The sequence below is a fragment of the Delphinapterus leucas genome, chromosome 3 (genome assembly GCF_059928025.1).
Source record: "Delphinapterus leucas isolate spDelLeu-1000000601 "Yukka" chromosome 3, BTC_Dleu_Yukka2, whole genome shotgun sequence".
NCBI lineage: Eukaryota > Metazoa > Chordata > Mammalia > Artiodactyla > Monodontidae > Delphinapterus > Delphinapterus leucas.
In genome coordinates, this window is record NC_143131.1 from 33,917,701 (window position 1) to 33,939,366 (window position 21,666).

General features: G+C 40.1%; 1 protein-coding gene across 2 annotated transcripts in view; it reads right to left on the reverse strand.

Moving 5' to 3' along the window:
• FYB1 (FYN binding protein 1) overlaps positions 1–21,666 on the reverse strand; it is a 175,951-nt gene that overhangs the window by 104,695 nt on the left and 49,590 nt on the right. The window contains exon 1 of one of the 2 annotated variants that reach the window (XM_089908802.1): positions 21,040–21,659. The exons of the other annotated variant lie outside the window; for it this stretch is intronic. Coding sequence (XP_089764928.1) covers positions 21,040–21,192 — 153 coding nt within the window. The 5' untranslated portion in view covers positions 21,193–21,659. Of the gene's footprint in view, positions 1–21,039; positions 21,660–21,666 lie in introns of those variants that run through there. 2 annotated transcript variants of the gene reach the window in all.

Here is a 21,666-nt window from a genome sequence, read left to right on the forward strand (position 1 = left end):
TTTTGACTTCTTGATGCTAATGGAATGGCAATAGGATGTAGATAATATAGAACAACAAACAGTCCTGACGCCATGTGTTTTTGTTATTCCATTTTATATAGCTTTTATAGCAAGTTTATCTTACATTTGCTTATGATGTTACTCACTTAGCCTGCATAAACTATACCAAATCAGAGGATAAGCTCAGAGGAATTTACATTTTGTCTAATGAACTTGTAGATAATTGAAGTATTTTCATAGAGCTCTTCCTAGGGGCTTATTTGGATCTTAGAATAATATTTAATATCCACATCATAATACAATATAAGTCCTTTCATTTTTCCTATACCTCCAACTCTGTCACCTCAAAGAGATCTTATTTTCATGTACTATTTCTAATGGTTATTCTATTTTCATATAAAAAGAGTATAAACCAGCAAAAGAAAATTCACTTTGCTAAAAACATATGAAATTTGAAATAAAACATTCTTGATGGCTGAGAAAGATACTCCTTGGCATAGGAAAAATAAGATAGAAATGTCCTGCTCTCTTTTTTTTCTCAGCCCCCAGATCCCTCTCAACACACATAAACACACCTTGACACCAAGCCTGGGACTTGAGTTCCTTTCTGCAGTTGACGAGAAGTTAGAAACTGAAAGTGCCAGGGTGGGGAGAGGAGGCCATCTCTGGGGTTTTCTAGACACTTCCTTCCCAGCTTGTGAAAAGTTCTGTGTGAAGAGAACTGCTTAGAAAAGGAAGATTTCAACAAGCCCATCAAGACAGGGGGCGGCACTAACAAAAGATCAAGATGAAAAAAAAAATTACATGGTACTGAGTGAACTGATAAGGATGATTATAATTTTTGTGACTTGTTTGAATAATAATAAAAAAACGACAGGGGGCGGCAGCTCATCAGCGAGGGATCCAGAATGTGATTTGAGGAAAATAAAAACTAGATATAAGAAATGGAGGGTGGGGCTTCCCTGGTGGCTCAGTGGTTAAGAATCTGCCTGCCGATGCAGGGGACACGGGTTCGAGCCCTTGCCCAGGAAGATCCCACATGCCACGGATCATCTAAGCCTGTGCACCACAACTACTGAGTCTGTGCTCTAGAGCCCGTGAGCCACAACTACTGAGCCCACGTGTCACAACTGCTGAAGCCCGCACACCTAGAGCCCGTGCTCCGCAACAAGAGAAGCCACAACAATGAGAAGCCCGCTCACCGCAATAAAGAGTAGCCCCCGCTTGCCGCAACTAGAGAAAGCCTGTGCACAGCAAAGAAGACCCACACAGCCAAAAATAAATAAATAAATTTATTTTAAAAAAAAGAAAAAAAGAAATGGAGGGCTATGGAAGATTCCACACACAGAGATGGTTGATATTTGAAACCTCAGTCTACAGAATATGTGGAATCCTTCCCACACACCCCTCCCCAACTCATTTTTATTCTATTTGTTCTCCTTTTGAATGTGGAAGAAAATGCATTCAGTATTTTGTAATCAGGATTAAATAATATAATCACCTCACAGTTCTGACCTCACTTTTTCTCTCCTATAAGTCACAGTAACAAGACTTTGCCATGAAATGAACAATTTCTCTCACCTTGTCATCATGGGGCTCTTTACTGTCAGTTGCACCTTTTCTCATTAAAACTGTGATATTCTCAATTTCAACCTTTCAATGGTGTATATCCTGATCTTAACACCTAGCCACCCTCTTTTCCCAGGGGCCCTCAATTTTCCAGGGTGCTACATGACTTCAGCTACTCTGGGTTTTCACAAACCCTCTCATTCATGCATTCCATCATTCCCTCCTGAGTGTACTGGTGATTCCTTGCTTATGTGCTAGTTTTGGTACGTGGCACTTTGCCATTATCTAGATTAAAGTCTGTGCTTTACTAAGATCGCTTATTCCAGGCTATAAATGATCTCAATATTTTTCTATGAACACTCGTATATCTGGCAAAAGACAATCTGGAGTTTGGTATTTTACACCCATTACTAATTCTATTATTAGAACTATTAATCACATTTTAAAAAAATTCCGTATATAATATCTCTTTTGATCTTCCCAAAAGCCTGGTAAATTCTTATTGTTACAGAAAGGTAAACGGAGTTCAAGCACATGGTAGAAAGGAGATCTAAAGCCAGAGTTTCTGATAAGTCCTGGTTTTCCCTAATACATCATAGGATCATGACTTTCTTTCTTTTTTATAAATAGGTTTTTTCTATTTTTTTTATACAGCAGGTTCTTATAAGTCATCAATTTTATACACATGAGTGTATACATGTCAATCCCAATCGCCCAATTCATCACACCCCCACCACTACCTTCCCCGCGGATTTACCCCCTTGGTGTCCATACATTTGTTCTCTACATCTGTGTCTCAATTTCTGCCCTGCAAACCGTTTCATCTGTACCATTTTTCTAGGTTCGACATATATGCGTTAATATACGATATTTGTTTTTCTCTTTCTGACTTACTTCACTCGGTATGACAGTCTCTAGATCCATCCACGTCTCAACAAATAACCAAATTTTGTTCCTTTTTATGGCTGAGTAATATTTCCTTGTATATATGTACCACATCTTCTGTATCCATTCATCTGTCAATGGGCATTTAGGTTGCTTCCATGACCTGGCTATTGTAAATAGTGCGGCAATGAACATTGGGGTGCATGTGTCTTTTTGAATTGCGGTTTTCTCCGGGTATATACCCAGTAGTGGGATTGCTGGATCATATGGTAATTCGATTTTTAGTTTTTTAAGGAACTTCCATACTGTTCTCCATAGTGGCTGTATCAGTTTACCTTCCCACCAACAGTGCAAGAGAGTTCCCCTTTCTCCACACCCTCTCCAGCATTTGTTGTTTGGAGATTTTCTGATGAAGCCCATTCTAACTGGTGTGAGGTGATACCTCATTGTAGTCTTGATTTGCATTTCTCTAATAATTAGTGATGTTGAGCAGCTTTTCATGTGCGTCTTGGCCATCTGTATGTCTTCTCTGGAGAGTCTTCTGCCCATTTTTGGATTGGGTTGTTTGTTCTTTTAATATTGAACTGCATGAGCTGTTTATATATTTTGGAGATTAATCCTTTGTCCGTTGATTCGTTTGCAAATATTTTCTCCCATTCTGAGGGTTGTCTTGTTTATGGTTTCCTTTGCTGTGCAAAAGCTTTTAAGTTTCATTAGTTCCCATTTGTTTATTTTTGTTTTTATTTCCATTACTCTAGGAGGTGGATCAAAAAAGATCTTTCTGTGATTGATATCAAAGAGTGTTCTTCCTATGTTTTCCTCTAAGAGTTTTATAGTGTCCATCACTACATTTAGGTCTCAAATCCATTTTGAGTTTACTTCTGTGTATGGTGTTAGGGAGTGTTCTAATTTCATTCTTTAACATGTAGCTGTCCAGTTTTCCCAGCACCACTTATTGGTGCTGTCTTTTCCATTGTCTTTTCTCCATTGTATATCCTTGCCTCCTTTGTCATAGATTAGTTGACCATAGGTGCGTGGGTTTACCTCTGGGCTTTCTATCTTGTTCCATTGATCTATGTTTCTGTTTTTGTGCCAGTACCATATTGTCTTGATTACTGTAGCTTTGAAGTCTGAAGTCAGGGAGTCTGATTCCTCCAGCTCCGTTTTATTCCCTCAAGACTGCTTTGGCTATTCGGGGTCTTTTGTGTTTCCATACAAATTTTAAGACTTTTTGTTCTAGTTCCATAAAAAATGCCACTGGTAATTTGACAGGGATTACATCGAATCTGTAGAGCTTTGGGTAGTACAGTCATTTTCACAATATTGATTCTTCCAATCTAAGAACATGGTATATCTCTCCATCTGTTGGTATCATCTCTAATTTCTTTCATCAGTGTCTTATAGTTTTCTGCATACAGGTCTTTTGTTTCCCTAGGTAGGTTTATTCCTAGGTATTTTATTCTTTTTGTTGCAGTGGTAAATGGGAGTGTTTCCTTAATTTCTCTTTCAGATTTTTCATCATTAGTGTATAGGAATGCCAGAGATTTCTGTGCATTAATTTTGTATCCTACAAGTTTACCAAATTCATTGATTAGCTCTAGTAGTTCTCTGGTGGCATCTTTAGGATTCTCTATGTATAGTATCATGTCATCTGCAAACAGTGACAGTTTTAATTCTTCTTTTTGAGTTTGTATTCCTTTTATTTCTTTTTCTTCTCTGATTGCCATGGCTAGGACTTCCAAAACTATGTTGAATAATAGTGGTGAGAGTGGACATCCTTGGCTTCTTCATGATCTTAGAGGAAATGCTTTCAGTTTTTCACCATTGAGAATGATGTTTGCTGTGGGTTTGTCGTATATGGCCTTTATTATGTTGAGGTAGGTTCCCTCTATGCCCACTTTCTGGAGAGTTTTTATCATAAATGGGTGTTGAATTTTGTCAAAAACTTTTTCTGGATCGATTGAAATGATCATATGGTTTTTATTCTTCAGTTTGCTAATATGGTGTGTCACATTGATTGATTTGCATATACGGAAGAATTCTTGCATCCCCGGGATAAATTCCACTTGATCATGGTGCATGATTCTTTTAATGTGTTGTTGGATTCTGTTTGCTAGTATTTTGTTGAGGATTTTGGCATCTGTATTCATCAGTGATATTGGTTTGTAATTTTCTTTTTTTGTAGTATCTTTGTCTGGTTTGGGTACCAGGGTGATGGTGGCCTCATAGAATCAGTTTGGGAGTGTTCCTTCCTCTGCAATTTTTTGGAAGAGTTTGAGAAGGATGGGTGTTAGCTCTTGTCTAAATGTTTGATAGAATTCACCTGTGAAGCCATCTGGTCCTGGACTTTTGTTTGTTGGAAGATTTATTTATTTTTTTTGCAGTACACCGGCCTCTCACTGTTGTGGCCTCTCCTGTTGCGGAGCACAGGTTCTGGACGCGCAGGCTCAGCAGCCATGGCTCATGGGCCCAGCCGCTCCACGGCATGTGGGATCTTCCTGGACCGGAGCACGAACCCGTGTCCCCTGCATCAGCAGGCGGACTCTCAACCACTGCGCCACCAGGGAAGCCCCGTTGGAAGATTTTTAATCACAGTTTCAATTTCATTACTTGTGATTGGTGTGTTCATATTTTCTGTTTCTTCCTGGTTCAGTCTTGGAAGGTTATATATTTCTAAGCATTTGTCCATTTCTTTCAGGTTGTCCATTTTATTGGCATAGAGTTGCTTGTAGTAGTCTCTCAGGATGCTATGTATTTCTGCGGTGTCTGTTCTAACTTCTCCTTTTTCATTTCTAATTTTATGATTTGAGTCCTTTCCCTCTTTTTCTTGATGAGTCTGGCTAATGGTTTATCAATTTTGTTTATGTTCTCAAAGAACCAACTTTTAGTTTTATTCATCTTTGCTATTTTCTTTTTTCTATTTCATTTATTTCTGCTCTGATCTTTATGATTTCTTTCCTTCTGCTAACTTTGGGATTTGTTTGTTCTTCTTTCTCTAGTTCCCCTAGGTGTAAGGTTAGATTATTTATTTGAGATTTTCCTTGTTTCTTGAGGTAGCCTTGTATAGCTATAAACTTCCCTCTTAGAACTGCTTTTGCTGCATTCCAACAGTTTTGGATTGTCGTGTTTTCACTGTCATTTTTCTCTAGGTATTTTTTGATTTCCTCTTTGATTTCAACAGTGATCTCTTGGTTATTTAGTAACGTAGTGTTTAGCCTACACGTGTTTATGTTTTTTATGTTTTTTACCCTGTAATTCATTTCTAACCTCATAGCATTGTGGTCAGAAAAGATGCTTGATATGATTTCAGTTTTCTTAAATTTAATGAGGCTTGATTTGTGACCCAAGATCTATCCTGGAGAATGTTCCGTGCACACTTGAAAAGAATGTGTATTCTGCTGTCTTTGGATGGAATGTCCTATAAATATCATTTAAATCTATGTGGTCTATTGTGTCATTTAAAGCTTCTGTTTCCTTATTTATTTTCATTTTGGATCATCTGTCCATTGGTGTAAATGAGGTGTTAAATTCCCCCAGTATTATTGTGTTACTGTCAATTTCCTCTTTTAGCTGTCAGCATTTGCCTTATGTATTGAGGTGCTCCTATGTTGAGTGCATATATATTTATAATTGTTATATCTTCTTCTTGGATTGATCCCTTGATCATTATGTAGTGTCCTTCCTTGTCTCTTGTAACATTCTTTATTTTAAGTCTATTTTATCTGATATGAGTATAGCTACTCCAGCTTTCTTTTGATTTCCATTTGCATGGAATATCTTTTTCCAACCCCACTTTCAGTCTGTATGTGTCCCTAGGTCTGAAGTGGGTGTCTTGTAGATAGCATATATATGGGTCTTGTTTTTGTATCCTTTCAGCAAGCCTGTGTCCTTTGGTTGGAGCATTTAATCCATTCACGTTTAAGGTAATTATCGATATGTATGTTCCTATGACCATTTTCTTAATTGTTTTGGGTTTGTTTTTGTGGGTCCTTTTCTTCTCTTGTGTTTCCCACTTAGAGAAATTTCTTTAGCATTTGTTGTAGAGCTGGTTTGGTGGTGCTGAATTCTCTTAGCTTTTGCTTGTCTGTAAAGCTTTTGATTTCTCCATTGAATCTGAATGAGATCCTTACTGGGTAGAGTAATCATGGTTGTAGGTTCTTCCCTTTCATCACTTTATATATATTGTGCCACTCCCTTCTGGCTTGTAGAGTTTCTGCTGAGAAATCAGCTGTTAACCTTATGGGAGTTCCCTTGTATGTTATTTGTCATTTTTCCCTTGCTTCTTTCAATAGTTTTTCTTTGTCTTTAATTTTTGCCAATTTGATTACTATGTGTCTTGGTGTGTTTCTCCTTGGGTTTATTCTGTATGGCACTCACTGTGCTTCCTGGACTTGGGTGGCTATTTCCTTTCCAATGTTAGGGAACTTTTTGACTACAATCTCTTCAAATATTTTCTCGGTCCTTTCTCTCTCTTTTCTCCTTCTGGGACCCCTATAATGTGAATGTTGTTGCGTTTAATGTTGTCCCAGATGTCTCTTAGGCTGTCGTCATTTCATTCTTTTTTCTTTATTCTGTTCTGCAGCAGTGAATTCCACCATTCTGTCCTACAGGTCACTTATCCGTTCTTCTGCCTCAGTTATTCTGCTATTGATTCCTTCTAGTGTAGCTTTCATTTCAGTTATTGTATTGTTTATCTCTGTTTGTTTGTTCTTTAATTCTTCTAGGTCTTTGTTAAACATTTCTTGCATCTTCTCGATCTTTGCCTCCATTCTTTTTCCGAGGTCCTGGATCATCTTCACTATCAATTTTCTGAAATTTTTTCTGGAAGTTGTGTATCTGCACTTCATTTAGTTGTTTTTCTGGGTTTTTTTCTTGTTCCTTCATCTGGTACATAGCCCTCTTCCTTTTCATCTTGTCTATCTTTCTGTGAATGTGGTTTTTGTTCCACTGACTGCAGGATTGTATTTCTTCTTGCTTCTGCTGTCTTCCCTCTAGTGGATCTCTTTCTTTCTTGTGTAGTTAGTATTGGGAGTTTAAATTCTCAGCTCACATACAAAACTTTCTAGTTTCCTTTTCTGATATAAAAATTTTCCACCAAACTCTCATAATTTACCTTCTGTCCAAGAATCCCTAATCATGTCAGGTGATGTGTTAACATTTGTTCTACCCATAGGATGAGATGAACAAGGAGACAGAACAAGGTGTAGTGGGTGTATAGCTCTGGCCAGAACATCTTGATCGACTTTGCAACATCACAGGCAACTTGGAAAGGAGAAACAACTAAGAGAAGACAAACAATGCTGCTTGCTTTTTTTGATATTTGGTCTAAGGGTGTCTTGGTGTGGGGGTGGGGCTTTAGGCAAGTGACTGTATTAGTGTCTCTTTCCAGCAAACAGCTGCCCCTAGAGTCCATAAAATGAGTCGTCCAATTGTCAGTTCAGGGACCTGGGGCACCATTCTGGCTCATCCAAGTCCCCTGGGGATGGTGTTGATTGCTCACCTGGCTGAAGTTTAAAGTTTATTACCCGAATGAGATTGAAGATGGATGTGAACTGATGTGAAAAATTTGATCTTATATTTTCCCACAGTGAGATGTTTTCTTTCTTTTTTTCTAAGTTACACTGATTGCAAGAGCAAAGTGAAAATGTCTCAATCCCTCAAACCATACATAAAAATAAATTCAAAATGGCTTAAAGACTAAAGTATAAGACATGACACCATAAAACTCCTAGAAGAGAACACAGGCAAAACATTCTCTGACATAAATCGTAACAGTGTTTTCTTAGGTCAATCTTCCAAGGCAATAGAAATGAAAGCAAAAATAAACAAATGGGACCTAATCAAGCTTATAAGCTTTGGCGCAATGAAGGAAACCATAAACAAAAGCAAAAGACAACCTATGGCCTGGGAGAAAATATTTGCAAACAGACAAGGGCTTAGTTTCCAAAATATACAAACAGCTCATGCAACTCGATAACAAAAAAACAACAACCCAATCAAAAAATGGGCAGAAGACCTAAATAGACATTTTTCCAAAGAAGACATACAGATGGCCAACAGGTACATGAAAACGTGCTCAATATTGCTAACTATTAAAGAAATGTAAATCAAAACTACAATGAGGTATCACCTCACACCACTCAGAATGGCCACCATAAAAATATCTACAAACAATAAATGCTGGAGAGGATGTGGAGAAAGGGGAACCCTCCTACACTGTTGGTGGGAATTTAAATTGATACAGCCACTATGGAGAACAGTATGGAGGTTCCTCAAAAAACTAAATAGAGAGCTACCATATGACCCAGCAGTCCCACTCCTGGGCATATACCTGGAGAAAACCATAATTCAAAAAGATATATGGACCCCAGTGTTCATTGCAGAACTATTTACAATAGCCAGGACATGGAAGCAACCTAAATGTCCATCAACAGAGGAGTGGATAAAAGATGTGGTACATTTATACAATGGAATATTACTCAGCCATAAAAAGGAATGAAATAGTGCCATTTGCAGAGATGTGAATAGACCTAGAGACTGTCATACAGAGCAAAGTAAGTCAGAAAGAGAAAAACAAATATCATATAATATCGCTTATATGTGGAATCCAGAAAAATGGTACAGATGAAGTTACTTGCAAAGGAGCAATAGTGACACAGATGTAGAGAACAAACTTATGGATACCAAGGGGGGGAAGAGGGGGTGGTGCACCCCAGTGTTCATTGTAGCACCATTTACAATAGCCAAGATGTGGAAGCAACCTAAATGTCTATCAACAGATGAATGGATAAAGAAGATGTGGTGTATATGTATGTATATATATATATATATATATATATACACACATATATATGTATATACATATATATGTATAAAATGAAATATTGCTCAGCCATAAAAAAGAATGAAATAATGCCACTTGCAGCAACATGGATGGACCTAGAGATTATCATACTGAGTGAAGTAAGTCAGAGGAAGGCAAATATCATATGATATCATTTATATGTTCTAAAAAATAATAAAAATGAACTTATTTACAGAACAGAAACAGACTCACAGACATAGAAAACAAACTTATGGTTACCAAAGGGGAAAAGGGTGAGAAGGGATAAATTAGGAGTATGGGATCAACAGGTACACACCACTATGTATAAAATAAACAACAAGGCTTTACTGTATAGCACAGGGAACTATATTCAATATCTTGTAACAGCCTATAATGGAAAAGAATTTGAAAAAGAATATATTTATATATATATATTTATATATATAATATATATACGAATCACTTTGCTATACAACTGAAACTAACAGAGTATTGTAAATCAATTATACTTCAATTTAACAAAACAGAAAATGACTCAAAAGGGAGGAGAAAATGGCATTTCAATAAGATCAAACTTACATGTAAACATCTTACACTCCAGATGAAATTTTGTTTGATTCAAAATATTTTTTTAACTTTTAGAAAAAATTAAATGACTTACATATAAGTGTGGCTAAAATGTAACAATGGACCAATGTTAAATTTCTAATATGAATAAAAACAATAAAAATGACTTGAGAGGTACAAGCATATTTGTCACTGACTAAAGTTATTTTTTGACTGATAAGGTAAATAAAGGTATTTTGGATATCCTCTTTGAGGTGAAGACAAGGAAAGAGGAAGGCAAGAAGCACTGGGTGTGATAGAATCACCCTGGAGATTTTTTCAAGCTGCACATGCTAAATGTCCCAAGGCATCCTGCTTTGTTTCTCTAAAAATTTCTTTATGGAGAATCACCAGCCCAGCCACTACAAATGGGAGGGTGTAGAGTCCCCTAGTGTATTTAAGTACAAAAATGATGCAAAACCATTGGGATCCTGGATGCCTCTTGCTCTTATCCTCACATCTTTATTGATTAACTCCTGCTAACAGAGTTGCAGAAATTCAATGGCAAGGACTGGGATATCTTTCGGGGCTACCCTGATTTGGCATGGATGAATGGAACTGGGGTGCAGATGTTGGCTGCTTGTCTTTCTAAATTTCCCCTCTATCTTCTATGCTCACTAAGTAAGTTCAATGGTAGCAATCTCAAAATATATGTCCATGTCTCAGAACCTGTGCATGTGACCTTATTTGAAAAAGGGGGCTTTGCAGGTGTAAGAATCACGTGAGGGGATCATCCTGATTATCTAGGTGGCACTAAATCCAATCACAAGTGCCCCTATAAGATACAGAAGAGGAGAATACAAGACAGGAGAAGATGGCCATGTGAAGGCAGAGGCAGACTTGGAGTGACGCAGCCACAAGCCAAAGAATGCAGGCAGCCACCAAAAGTTGGAAGAGGCAAAAAATGGATTTTCCTCTAAAGCCTTTGGAGGGAGCATGGCCTTGTCAACACCTTGATTTCAGAACTCTGGTCTCTAGAACTCTGAGAGAGTAAGTTTCTGTTGTTGTAAGCCATCTAGTTTGTGATAATTTGTTATAGGATCCACAAGAAATTAATACATCCACCCTCACAAAGATTCAAAATGCCTTTGTTCTGTATTTCTATAAATGTCCAAGCACTTGCATGGATGAGGTTTAGGATGAAGGGCAGAAAGTCTTGTTTCATGATTACGTTTACTGAGCCACCATTTGTTACCACCCCAGAGCAAGGTGTCCATGCTGGGATGGCCCCTGGCTTGGAACAACAGAGGGGGGAATTAGTCATGTGCAGTAGGTGAGCTTTGGTGGCATTTAACGTGCTCTTGGAAGAAAGATCAGGTACTAGTTGAACCAACATTGGTGGCACAGACTTGGCAATACTACTAATAAAGTATATATTGAATTTATACAGCTCAATGGTTTTGCTGGTTTCCTGTCCATGTAAGGAGGCTAGTTAGCAGAGATTAAAAAACAAAGCAGGTTCTAAACCCTCCAAATGTATCAGAGAAACCCCAGACCAGCTTCTGATGGGGGAATATTCTTCAGCTTCTAGGACTTCCCTTTGGATTCTCATCCCTGCCCAAACATGTACTTGGTCTATTCCTAGTGGCTGATACAGAGACAATTCCAATCTCTATTTCTCATCAGTCAGCAACTATAGAAATAAATGCCTGGGACATGCTTGCCCCTGGGCTTTGGTAAAATGAAAGATCAAAATGAGCCTTAAAGGTGGGCCAATTTTAATGGGAAGACTTACCTTAGACTCACAGTGTTTGAGAAAGAAAATAACCTTAAACATCAGTGAGTTCAAGCTCTTCATTTTAAGGAAAGGAAACAGGGTAAGTGATCTGTCCAAAGTCACACGGCTACTTAGTGGCAGAACCAGAATCTGGGACTCCTGTTTGCTCGTCCATTGGGTCCACTGTCCTGTGCTACCTGACCCGTGAGATATCAGCTTCTACAGCATCTTCCTTTTAAAAATAGTCACGACAGGCTTCCGGGAAGATGGCGGAAGAGTAAGACGCGATCACCTTCCTCCCCCACAGATACACCAGAAATGCATCTACACGTGGAACAACTCCTACGGAACACCTACTGAACGCTGGCAGAAGACCTCAGACCTCCCAAAAGGAAAGAAACCCCCCACGTACCTGGGTAGGGCAAAAGAAAAAAGAATAAAGGATAGGGACGGGACCTGCACCAGTGGGAGGGAGCTGTGAAGGAGGAAATGTTTCCACACACTAGAAGCCGCTTCGCGGGCGGAGACTGCGGGTGGCGGAGGGGGAAGGCTTCGGGGCCGCGGAGGAGAGCACAGCAACAGGGGTGCGGAGGGCAAAGCGGAGAGATTCCCGCACATAGGATCAGGGCCGACCGGCACTCACCAGGCCGAGAGGCTTGTCTGCTCACCCGCCAGGGCGGGCGGGGCTGGGAGATGAGGCTCGGAGCGTTGGAGCTCCGGGAGAAGACTGGGGTTGGCGGCGTGAAGACAACCTGCAGGGGTTACTGCGCCACGGCTAGCCGGGAGGGAGTCCGGGGAAAAGTCTGGAGCTGCCGAAGAGGCAAGAGACTTTTTCTTCCCTCCTTGTTTCCTGGTGCTCGAGGAGAGGAGATCAAGAGCGCTGCTTAAAGGAGCACCAGAGACGGGCGCGAGCCGCGGCTAAAAGCGCGGACCCCAGAGATGGGCAGGAGACGCTAAGGCTGCTGCTGCCGCCACCAAGAAGCCTGTGTGCGAGCACAGGTCACTCTCCACAACCCCCTTCCGGGGAGAGTGTGCAGCCCGCCACTGCCAGGGTCCCGGGATCCAGGGACAACTTCCCCGGGAGAACGCACGGCGCGCCTCAGGCTGCTGCAACGTCACGCCGGCCTCTGCTGCCGCAGGCTCGCTCCACACTCCGTGCCCCTCCCTCCCCCCCCCCCCCCGGCCTGCGTGAGTCAGAGACCCCGAATCAGCGGCTCCTTTAACCCCGTCCTGTCTGAGCGAAGAACAGACGCCCTCCGGCGACCTACACGCAGAGGCGGGGCCAAATCCAAAGCTGAGCCCCTGGGAGCTGTGAGAACAATGAAGAGAAAGGGAAATCTCGCCCAGCAGCCTCAGAAGCAGCGGATTAAAGCTCCACAATCAACCTGATGTACCTGCATCTGTGGAATACTTGAATAGACAACGAATCATCCCAAATTAAGGAGGTGGACTTTGAAAGCAAGATTTATGATTTTTTTCCTTTTTTCCTCTTTTTGTGAGTGTGTATGTGTATGCTTCTGTGTGAGATTTTGTCTGTATAGGTTTGCTTCTACCATTTGTCCTAGGGTTCTATCCGTCTGGTTTTTTTTTTTTTTTAAATTTTTTTTCTCTTAATAACTATTTTTTATTTTAATAACTTTATTATATTTTAACTTACTTTATTTTATTTTACTTTATCTTGCTTTTTTTCCTTCCTTCCCTCCTTCCTTCCTTCCTTCCTGCCTTCCTCCCTCCCTCCCTCCTTTCTTTCTTTCTTTCTTTCTACTTCTACTAATTCTTTCTTTCTACTTTTTCTCCCTTTTATTCTGAGCCATGTGGATGAAAGGCTCTTGGTGCTGCAGCCAGGAGTCAGTGCTGTACCTCTGAGATGGGAGAGCCAACTTCAGGACACTGGTCCACAAGAGACCTCCCAGCTCCACATAATATCAAACGGCGAAAATCTCCCAGAGACCTCCACCTCAACACCAGCACCCAGCTTCATTCAATGACCAGCAAGCTACAGTGCTGGACATGCTATGCCAAACAACTAGCAAGACAGGAACACAACCCCAACCCATTAGCAGAGAGGCTGCCTAAAATCATAATAAGTCCACAGACACCCCAAAACACACCACCAGACGTGGAACTGCCCACTAGAAAGACAAGATCCAGCCTCATCCACCAGAACACAAGCACTAGTCCCCTCCACCAGGAAGCCTACACAACCCACTGAACTAACCTTAGCCACTGGGGACAGACACCAAAAACAACGGGAACTATGAACCTGCAGCCTGCAAAAAGGAGACCCCAAAGACAGTAAGATAAGCAAAATGAGAAGACAGAAAAACACACAGCAGATGAAGGAGCAAGATAAAGACCCACCAGACCTAACAAATGAAGAGGAAATAGGCAGTCTACCTGAAAAAGAATTCAGAATAATGATAGTAAACATGATCCAAAATCTTGGAAATAGAATAGAGAAAATGCAAGAAACATTTAACAAGGACCTAGAAGAATGACAGATGAAACAAACAATGATGAACAACACAATAAATGAAATTAAAAATACTCTAGATGGGATTGATAGCAGAATAACTGAGGCAGAAGAATGGATAAGTGACCTGGAAGATAAAATAGTGGAAATAACTACTGCAGAGCAGAATAAAGAAAAAAGAATGAAAAGAACTGAGGACAGTTTCAGAGACCTCTGGGACAACATTAAACGCACCAACATTCGAATTATAGGGGTTCCAGAAGAAGAAAAGAAAAAGAAAGAGATTGAGAAAATATTTGAAGAGATTATAGTTGAAAACTTCCCTAATATGGGAAAGGAAATAGTTAATCAAGTCCAGGAAGCACAGAGAGTCCCATACAGGATAAATCCAAGGAAAAATACGCCAAGACACATATTAATCAAACTGTCAAAAATTAAATACAAAGAAAACATATTAAAAGCAGCAAGGGAAAAACAACAAATAACACACAAGGGAATCCCCATAAGGTTAACAGTTGACCTTTCAGCAGAAACTCTGTAAGCCAGAAGGGAGTGGCACGACATATTTAAAGTGATGCAGGAGAAAAACCTGCAACCAAGATTACCCAGCAATGATCTCATTCAGATCTGATGGAGAAATTAAAACCTTTACAGACAAGCAAAAGCTGAGAGAGTTCAGCACCACCAAACCAGCTTTACAACAACTGCTAAAGGAACTTCCCTAGGCAAGAAACACAAGAGAAGGAAAAGACCTACAATAACAAACCCAAAACAATTAAGAAAATGGGAATAGGAACATACATATCGATAATTACCTTAAATGTAAATGAACTAAATGCTCCCACCAAAAGACACAGATTGGCTGAATGGATTCAAAAACAAGACCCATATATTTTCTGTCTACAGGAGACCCACTTCAGACCTAGAGACACATACAGACTGAAAGTAAGGGGATGGAAAAAGATATTCCATGCAAATGGAAATTAAAAGAAAGCTGGAGTAGCTATACTCATATCAGATAAAATAGACTTTAAAATAAAGAGTGTTACAAGAGACAAGGAAGGACACTACATAATGATCAAGGGATCAATCCAAGAAGAAGATATAACAATTATAAATATATATGCACCCAACATAGGAGCACCTCAATACATAAGGCAAATACTAACAGCCATAAAAGGAGAAATTGACACTAACACATTCATAGTAGGGGACTTTAACACCCCACTTTCACCAATGGACAGATCATCCAAAATGAAAATAAATAAGGAAACACAAACTTTAAATGACACATTAAAAAAGATGGACTTAATTGATATTTATAGGACATGCCATCCAAAAACAACAGAATACACATTTTTCTCAAGTGCTCATGGAACATTCTCCAGGATAGATCATATCTTGGGTCACAAATCAAGCCTTGGTAAATTTAAGAATATTGAAATTGTTTCAAGTATCTTTTCCGATCACAACGCTATGAGACTAGATATCAATTACAGGAAAAGATCTGTAATAAATACAAACACATGGAGGCTAAACAATACACTACTTAATAACGAAGTGATCACTGAAGAAATCAAAGAGGAAATCAAAAAATACCTAGAAACAAATGACAATGGAGACACGATGACCCAAAGCCTATGGGATGCAGCAAAAGCATTTCTAAGAGGGAAGTTTATAGCAATACAACCCTACCTTAAGAAACAGGAAACATCTCGAATAAACAACCTAACCTTGCACCTAAAGCAATTAGAGAAAGAAGAACAAAAAAAACCCAAATTTAGCAGAAGGAAAGAAATCATAAACATCAGATCAGAAATAAATGAAAAAGAAATGAAAGAAACGATAGCAAGGATCAATAAAACTAAAAGCTGGTTCTTTGAGAAGACAAACAAAATTGATAAACCATTAGCCAGACTCATCAAGAAAAAAAGGGAGAAGAGTCAAATCAATAGAATTAGAAATGAAAAAGGAGAAGTAACAACTGACAATGCAGAAATACAAAAGATTATGAGAGATTACTACAAGCAACTCTATGCCAATAAAATGGACAACCTGGAAGAAATGGACAAATGCTCAGAAATGCACAACCTGCCAAGACTGAATCAGGAAGAAATAGAAAATATGAACACACCAATCACAAGCACTGAAGTTGAAACTGTGATTAAAAATCTTCCAACAAACAAAAGCCCAGGACCAGATGGCTTCACAGGCGAATTCTATCAAACATTTAGAGAAGAGCTAACACCTATCCTTCTCAAACTGTTCCAAAATATAGCAGAGGGAAGAACACTCCCAAACTCATTCTAGGAGGCCACCATCACCCTGATACCAAAAGCAGACAAGGATGTCACAAAGAAAGAAAACTGCAGGCCAATATCACTGATGAACATAGATGCAAAAATCCTCAACAAAATACTAGCAAACAGAGTCCAACAGCACATTAAATGGATCATACACCATGATCAAGTGGGGTTTATTCCAGGAATGCAAGGATTCTTGAATATATGCAAATCAATCAACGAGATACACCATATTAACAAATTGAAGGAGAAAAACCATATGATCATCTCAATAGATGCAGAGAAAGCTTTCGACAAAATTCAACACCCATTTATGATAAAAACCCTGCAGAAAGTAGGCATAGAGGGAACTTTCCTCAACATAATAAAGGCCATATATGATAAACCCACAGCCAACATCGTCCTCAATGGTGAAAACCTGAAAGCATTTCCACTAAGATCAGGAACACGACAAGTTTGCCCACTCTCACCACTCTTATTCAACATAGCTTTGGAAGTTTTAGCCACAGCAATCTGAGAAGAAAAGGAAATGAAAGGAATCCAAATGGGAAAAGAAGAAGTAGTGCTGTCACTGTTTGCAGGTGACATGATACTATACATAGAGAATCCTAAAGATGCCAGAAACCTACTAAAGCTAATCAATGAATTTGGTAAAGTAGCAGGATACAAAATTAATGCACAGAAATCTCTGGCATTCCTATACACTGATGATGAAAAATCTGAAAGTGAAATAAAGAAAACACTCCATTTACCACTGCAACAAAAAGAATAAAATATCTAGGAATAAACCTACCTAAGGAGACGAAAGACCTGTATGCAGAAAATTATAAGACACTGATGAAAGAAATTAAAGATGATACAGATAGATGGAGAGATATACCATGTTCTTGGATTGGAAGAATCAACATTGTGAGAATGACTCTACTACCCAAAGCAATCTACAGATTCAATGCAATCCCTATCAAACTACCACTGGCATTTTTCACAGAACTAGAACAAAAACTTTCACAATTTGTATGGAAAGACAAAAGACCCCGAATAGCCAGAGCAATCTTGAGAACGAAAAACGGAGCTGGGGGAATCAGGCTCCCTGACTTCAGACTATACTACAAAGCTACAGTAATCAAGACAGCATGGTACTGGCACAAAAACAGAAAGATAGATCAATGGAACAGGATAGAAAGCCCAGAGATAAACCCACGCACATATGGTCACCTTATCTTTGATAAAGGAGGCAGGAATGTACAGTGGAGAAAGGACAGCCTCTTCAATAAGTGGTGCTGGGAAAACTGGACGGGTACGTGTAAAAGTGTGAGATTAGATCACTCCCTAACACCATACACAAAAGTAAGCTCAAAATGGATTAAAGACCTAAATGTAAGGCCAGAAACTATCAAACTCTTAGAGGAAAACATTGGCAGAACACTCTATGACATAAATCACAGCAAGATCCTTTTTGACCCACCTCCAAGAGAAATGGAAATAAAAACAAAAATAAACAAATGGGACCTAATGAAACTGCAAAGCTTTTGTGCAGCAAAGGAAACCATAAACAAGACCAAAAGACAACCCTCAGAATGAGAGAAAATATTTGCAAACGAGTCAACGGATAAAGGATTAATCTCCAAAATTTATAAGCAGCTCATGCAGCTCAATAACAAAAAAACAAAAAACCCAATCCAAAAATGGGCAGAAGACCTAAATAGACATTTCTCCAAAGAAGATATACAGACTGCCAACAAACACATGAAAGAATGCTTAACTTCATTAATCATTAGAGAAATGCAAATCAAAACTACAATGAGATATCATCTCACACCAGTCAGAATGGCCATCCTCAAAAAATCTAGAAACAGTAAATGCTGGAGAGGGTGTGGAGAAAAGGGAACCCTCTTGCACTGTTGGTGGGAGTGTAAATTGATACAGCCACTGTGGAGAACAGTATGGAGGTTCCTTAAAAAACTACAAATAGAACTACCATATGACCCAGCAATCCCACTACTGGGCATATACCCTGAGAAAACCATAATTCAAAAAGAGTCATGTACCAAAATGTTCATTGCAGCTCTATTTACAATAGCCCGGAGATGGAAACAACCTAAGTGTCCATCATCGGATGAATGGATAAAGAAGATGTGGCACATATATACAATGGAATATTACGCAGCCATAAAAAGATACGAAATTGAGCTGTTTGTAATGAGGTGGATAGACGTAGAATCTGTCATACAGAGTGAAGTAAGTCAGAAAGAGAAAGAGAAATACTGTATGCTAACACATATATGTGGAATTTAAGAAAAAAAAATGTCATGAAGAACCTAGGGGTAAGACAGCAATAAAGACACAGACCTACTAGAGAATGGACTTGAGGATATGGGGAGGGGGAAGGGTAAGCTGTAACAAAGCGAGAGAGAGGCATGGACATATATATACTACCAAACGTAAGGTAGATAGCTAGTGGGAAGCAGCCGCATAGCACAGGGAGATCAGGTCGGTGCTTTGTGACCGCCTGGCGGGTTGGGATAGGGAGCGTGGGAGGGAGGGAGACGCAAGAGGGAAGAGATATGGGAACATATGTATATGTATAACTAATTGACTTTGTTATAAAGCAGAAACTAACACACCATTGTAAAGCAATTATACTCCAATAAAGATGTAAATAAAATAAAATAAAATAAAAACAGTCATGACAATAGATAATGCTATGGATTGCCTTCTTTGCTAGGAGCTCATAATAAACCATGAAGACGTTATTGTTATCCCCATTTTATAGAAAAAGAAACCAAGGCATGGGGCAGTTCAGTAATTCACCCAAGGCCCATAGCTGGTGAATGGCAGACCCCACCCCACCCCATTCAAACTCAGATCTTGATTCTGGAACCACGGTCTTAGCCACAACCCCTGGGACCACAGCCTTAACTTTGCCAGTAGGCTACGGTCCTCTCCCACATCCTTGTTCTTAGAAATGTTCACCCAGAGGCAGCCCGTGCTAACACCTCAGACCAATGAAAGGTCTTGTCTACTCCCCCTGAGCGCGCTCTCTCTCTCTGTCTCTCTGTCTCTCTGTCTCTCTCCCTCTCTCGTTAACATGGGATTCCAGTACTAGAAAGAAAACGTGAGTTTTAAGGCACAGTAAGGCTAGAACAAGCTTCAAAGCAATCGCTTGCACTCAGCTTTTGCGCCACTAGGTGGCGGTGTGACTGCTCGATAAGGCCACCATCACTTTCAAGGATGTAGAATTTCCCCCCAAACCACCTTTACTGAACTTCAAGTCCAGGAAAGGGGCCTCTGGATTCCCACAGGAGCTGGGAAACATTTAAAGTGCACTGGCAGTTAAATAAATGGATGGAAATAACATGCAGGCACCATGGATTTGAACTTTTAAAATAATTTCCCAAGAGAAATGGAGTCCTTCCCAGACATTTCTGTTTGAAACAGAAGGCTAACTTCTCCAGGGTGTCCCATGAATACACCGCGATTCCTTTGACATTCATGATCAACTTTAATGGAGCATTTTTAAAGATGTGGTTTTATTGGAAGGAACAATCTCATTCTCCTGCCCCTCATTTATCATTAATTTCTTGGAGCATCAGAATCTGAAGTTTGTGCCCCATCTTGTACATGCACGTGTTTTGATCAACATAAAATCTCCCCTGACAGTTTCTCAGCATGGACAGAAAAACACAGCCATGATTTTGCCTTGTGTTCATAAACCTATCTATTTTTCTACACAGAATAATCCCTAATGCCAAAATATTTAAAGTGGCAAATATTAATGATCTTTTATTATATATTAGTACACAATAAGTATATATAATTTTATACTCACAACAACCCTGTGAGGTAAGTACTATTATTATCCTCATTTTTTTAGAGGAGAAAACTGAGGCACAGAGAGGTTAAGTGGCTGGCCCAAAGTCACACAGCTGGTAGGAGACAGAGTAAGAGGCCTATGCTCTTCTTTTAATTACCTCATTGTAAGTTTAGTTAAAATGGGGGAGGGGTGGGGAAAGGCCCTGTGATTCTTTTCATGAGAGGTAGCAATTCATACAAGTGGGCCAAAGTCTCCAACTAAATTTTGGAGGTACCGGTTGCTCTGAAAAGATTTCCTCGGATGACTTGTAGCAGTTTGTCATCATTTGTCCCACTTTGCCAGGATTCCTTCTGAGAAGGCAGGGCTGATGGCAGCAGAGCCCCCTTTCCCTAGTCTGTGTAGGAATTCCACATGAATCCCCACTTCCTGCCAGCTCCTTAAGCTTTGGGGGAAGGTGAGATTTGTTCCTCTTCATCAAAAGCTAAGCACAGGCTTGTCAGTAGCCAAGATGAAATCAATTGTCTGTGCCCAATTAGGACCATGGCTCTGCTTTTGTTTCAAGACTTCATTTAATACCAGCAGCACCAGAGCTTGGAACAGGCATGTGTGACAGGCCCTATCCGGTTATGAAACAGCAAGTGACAGACACATTTTTATCTGCTTATCACCCTTCTGGTTACAATGAGGCTGAGTTGTGGTGTCTGATGTCCACCTCTTCTGCTATTTGCCAACAGAACATGCTTTTCTGTCAATGATTCCAGCCAGAATGCGGAGGCGGTACCTTTTCCTGCTGTAAAAAAAAACCACACATTGGTTTGAAAAAGGAAACCTGGATAGAGCTGTTACCTGAACTCCTGAAGCATGAAGTGGGAGGGTGGTCTCATTGAGTAGGTCTTCCTGGGGCCAGGGGCTGGGCTCACTCACTTTTGGCTGTTGTGTCTGCTTGGCATGTAGAATCCAAGCCCTGTGGCACTTTTCTGAGCCCTGGCCGGGAGACATCCAGGGCAATGGTTGAGAGATCCACTCTTCCCCGCTCCCCGCCCCACCAGGCTGACTTAGACAAGAAAAGTTCTATTGTGCCCTCAGGATACTGAGTAAGAAGGAGGAGAAAGAGGGGAACTAAAAAGAGCCTATTCGGCCTGAATGCTTCTGCTGACAGTCCAACCAAGCATGTGATATTAAAAGAGCAAAGCGAAGTCAAGGCTCTTCTGCTGCCACCATGGATGTCAAAGGGAAGAAACCGGAAGGTCTTTGGTTCTGTAATCTGCTTGCACACCCGGGGTTGTCCGCCTGCCGTGGAGGTCAAGGACGGGGGGCTGTGACTAGGGATGTCCACTCCAACATGTGGAATGTTTGGGACCCAATTGCATCCTGTAGTTGGGAGGTGAAGTGGGCTGCTTGACTGCAGGAACTGAAGGGGATTGCAGCGGGTGGAAAGCCCAGTGGGTTCACTCTTGTCTGTTCTTGGTTAGA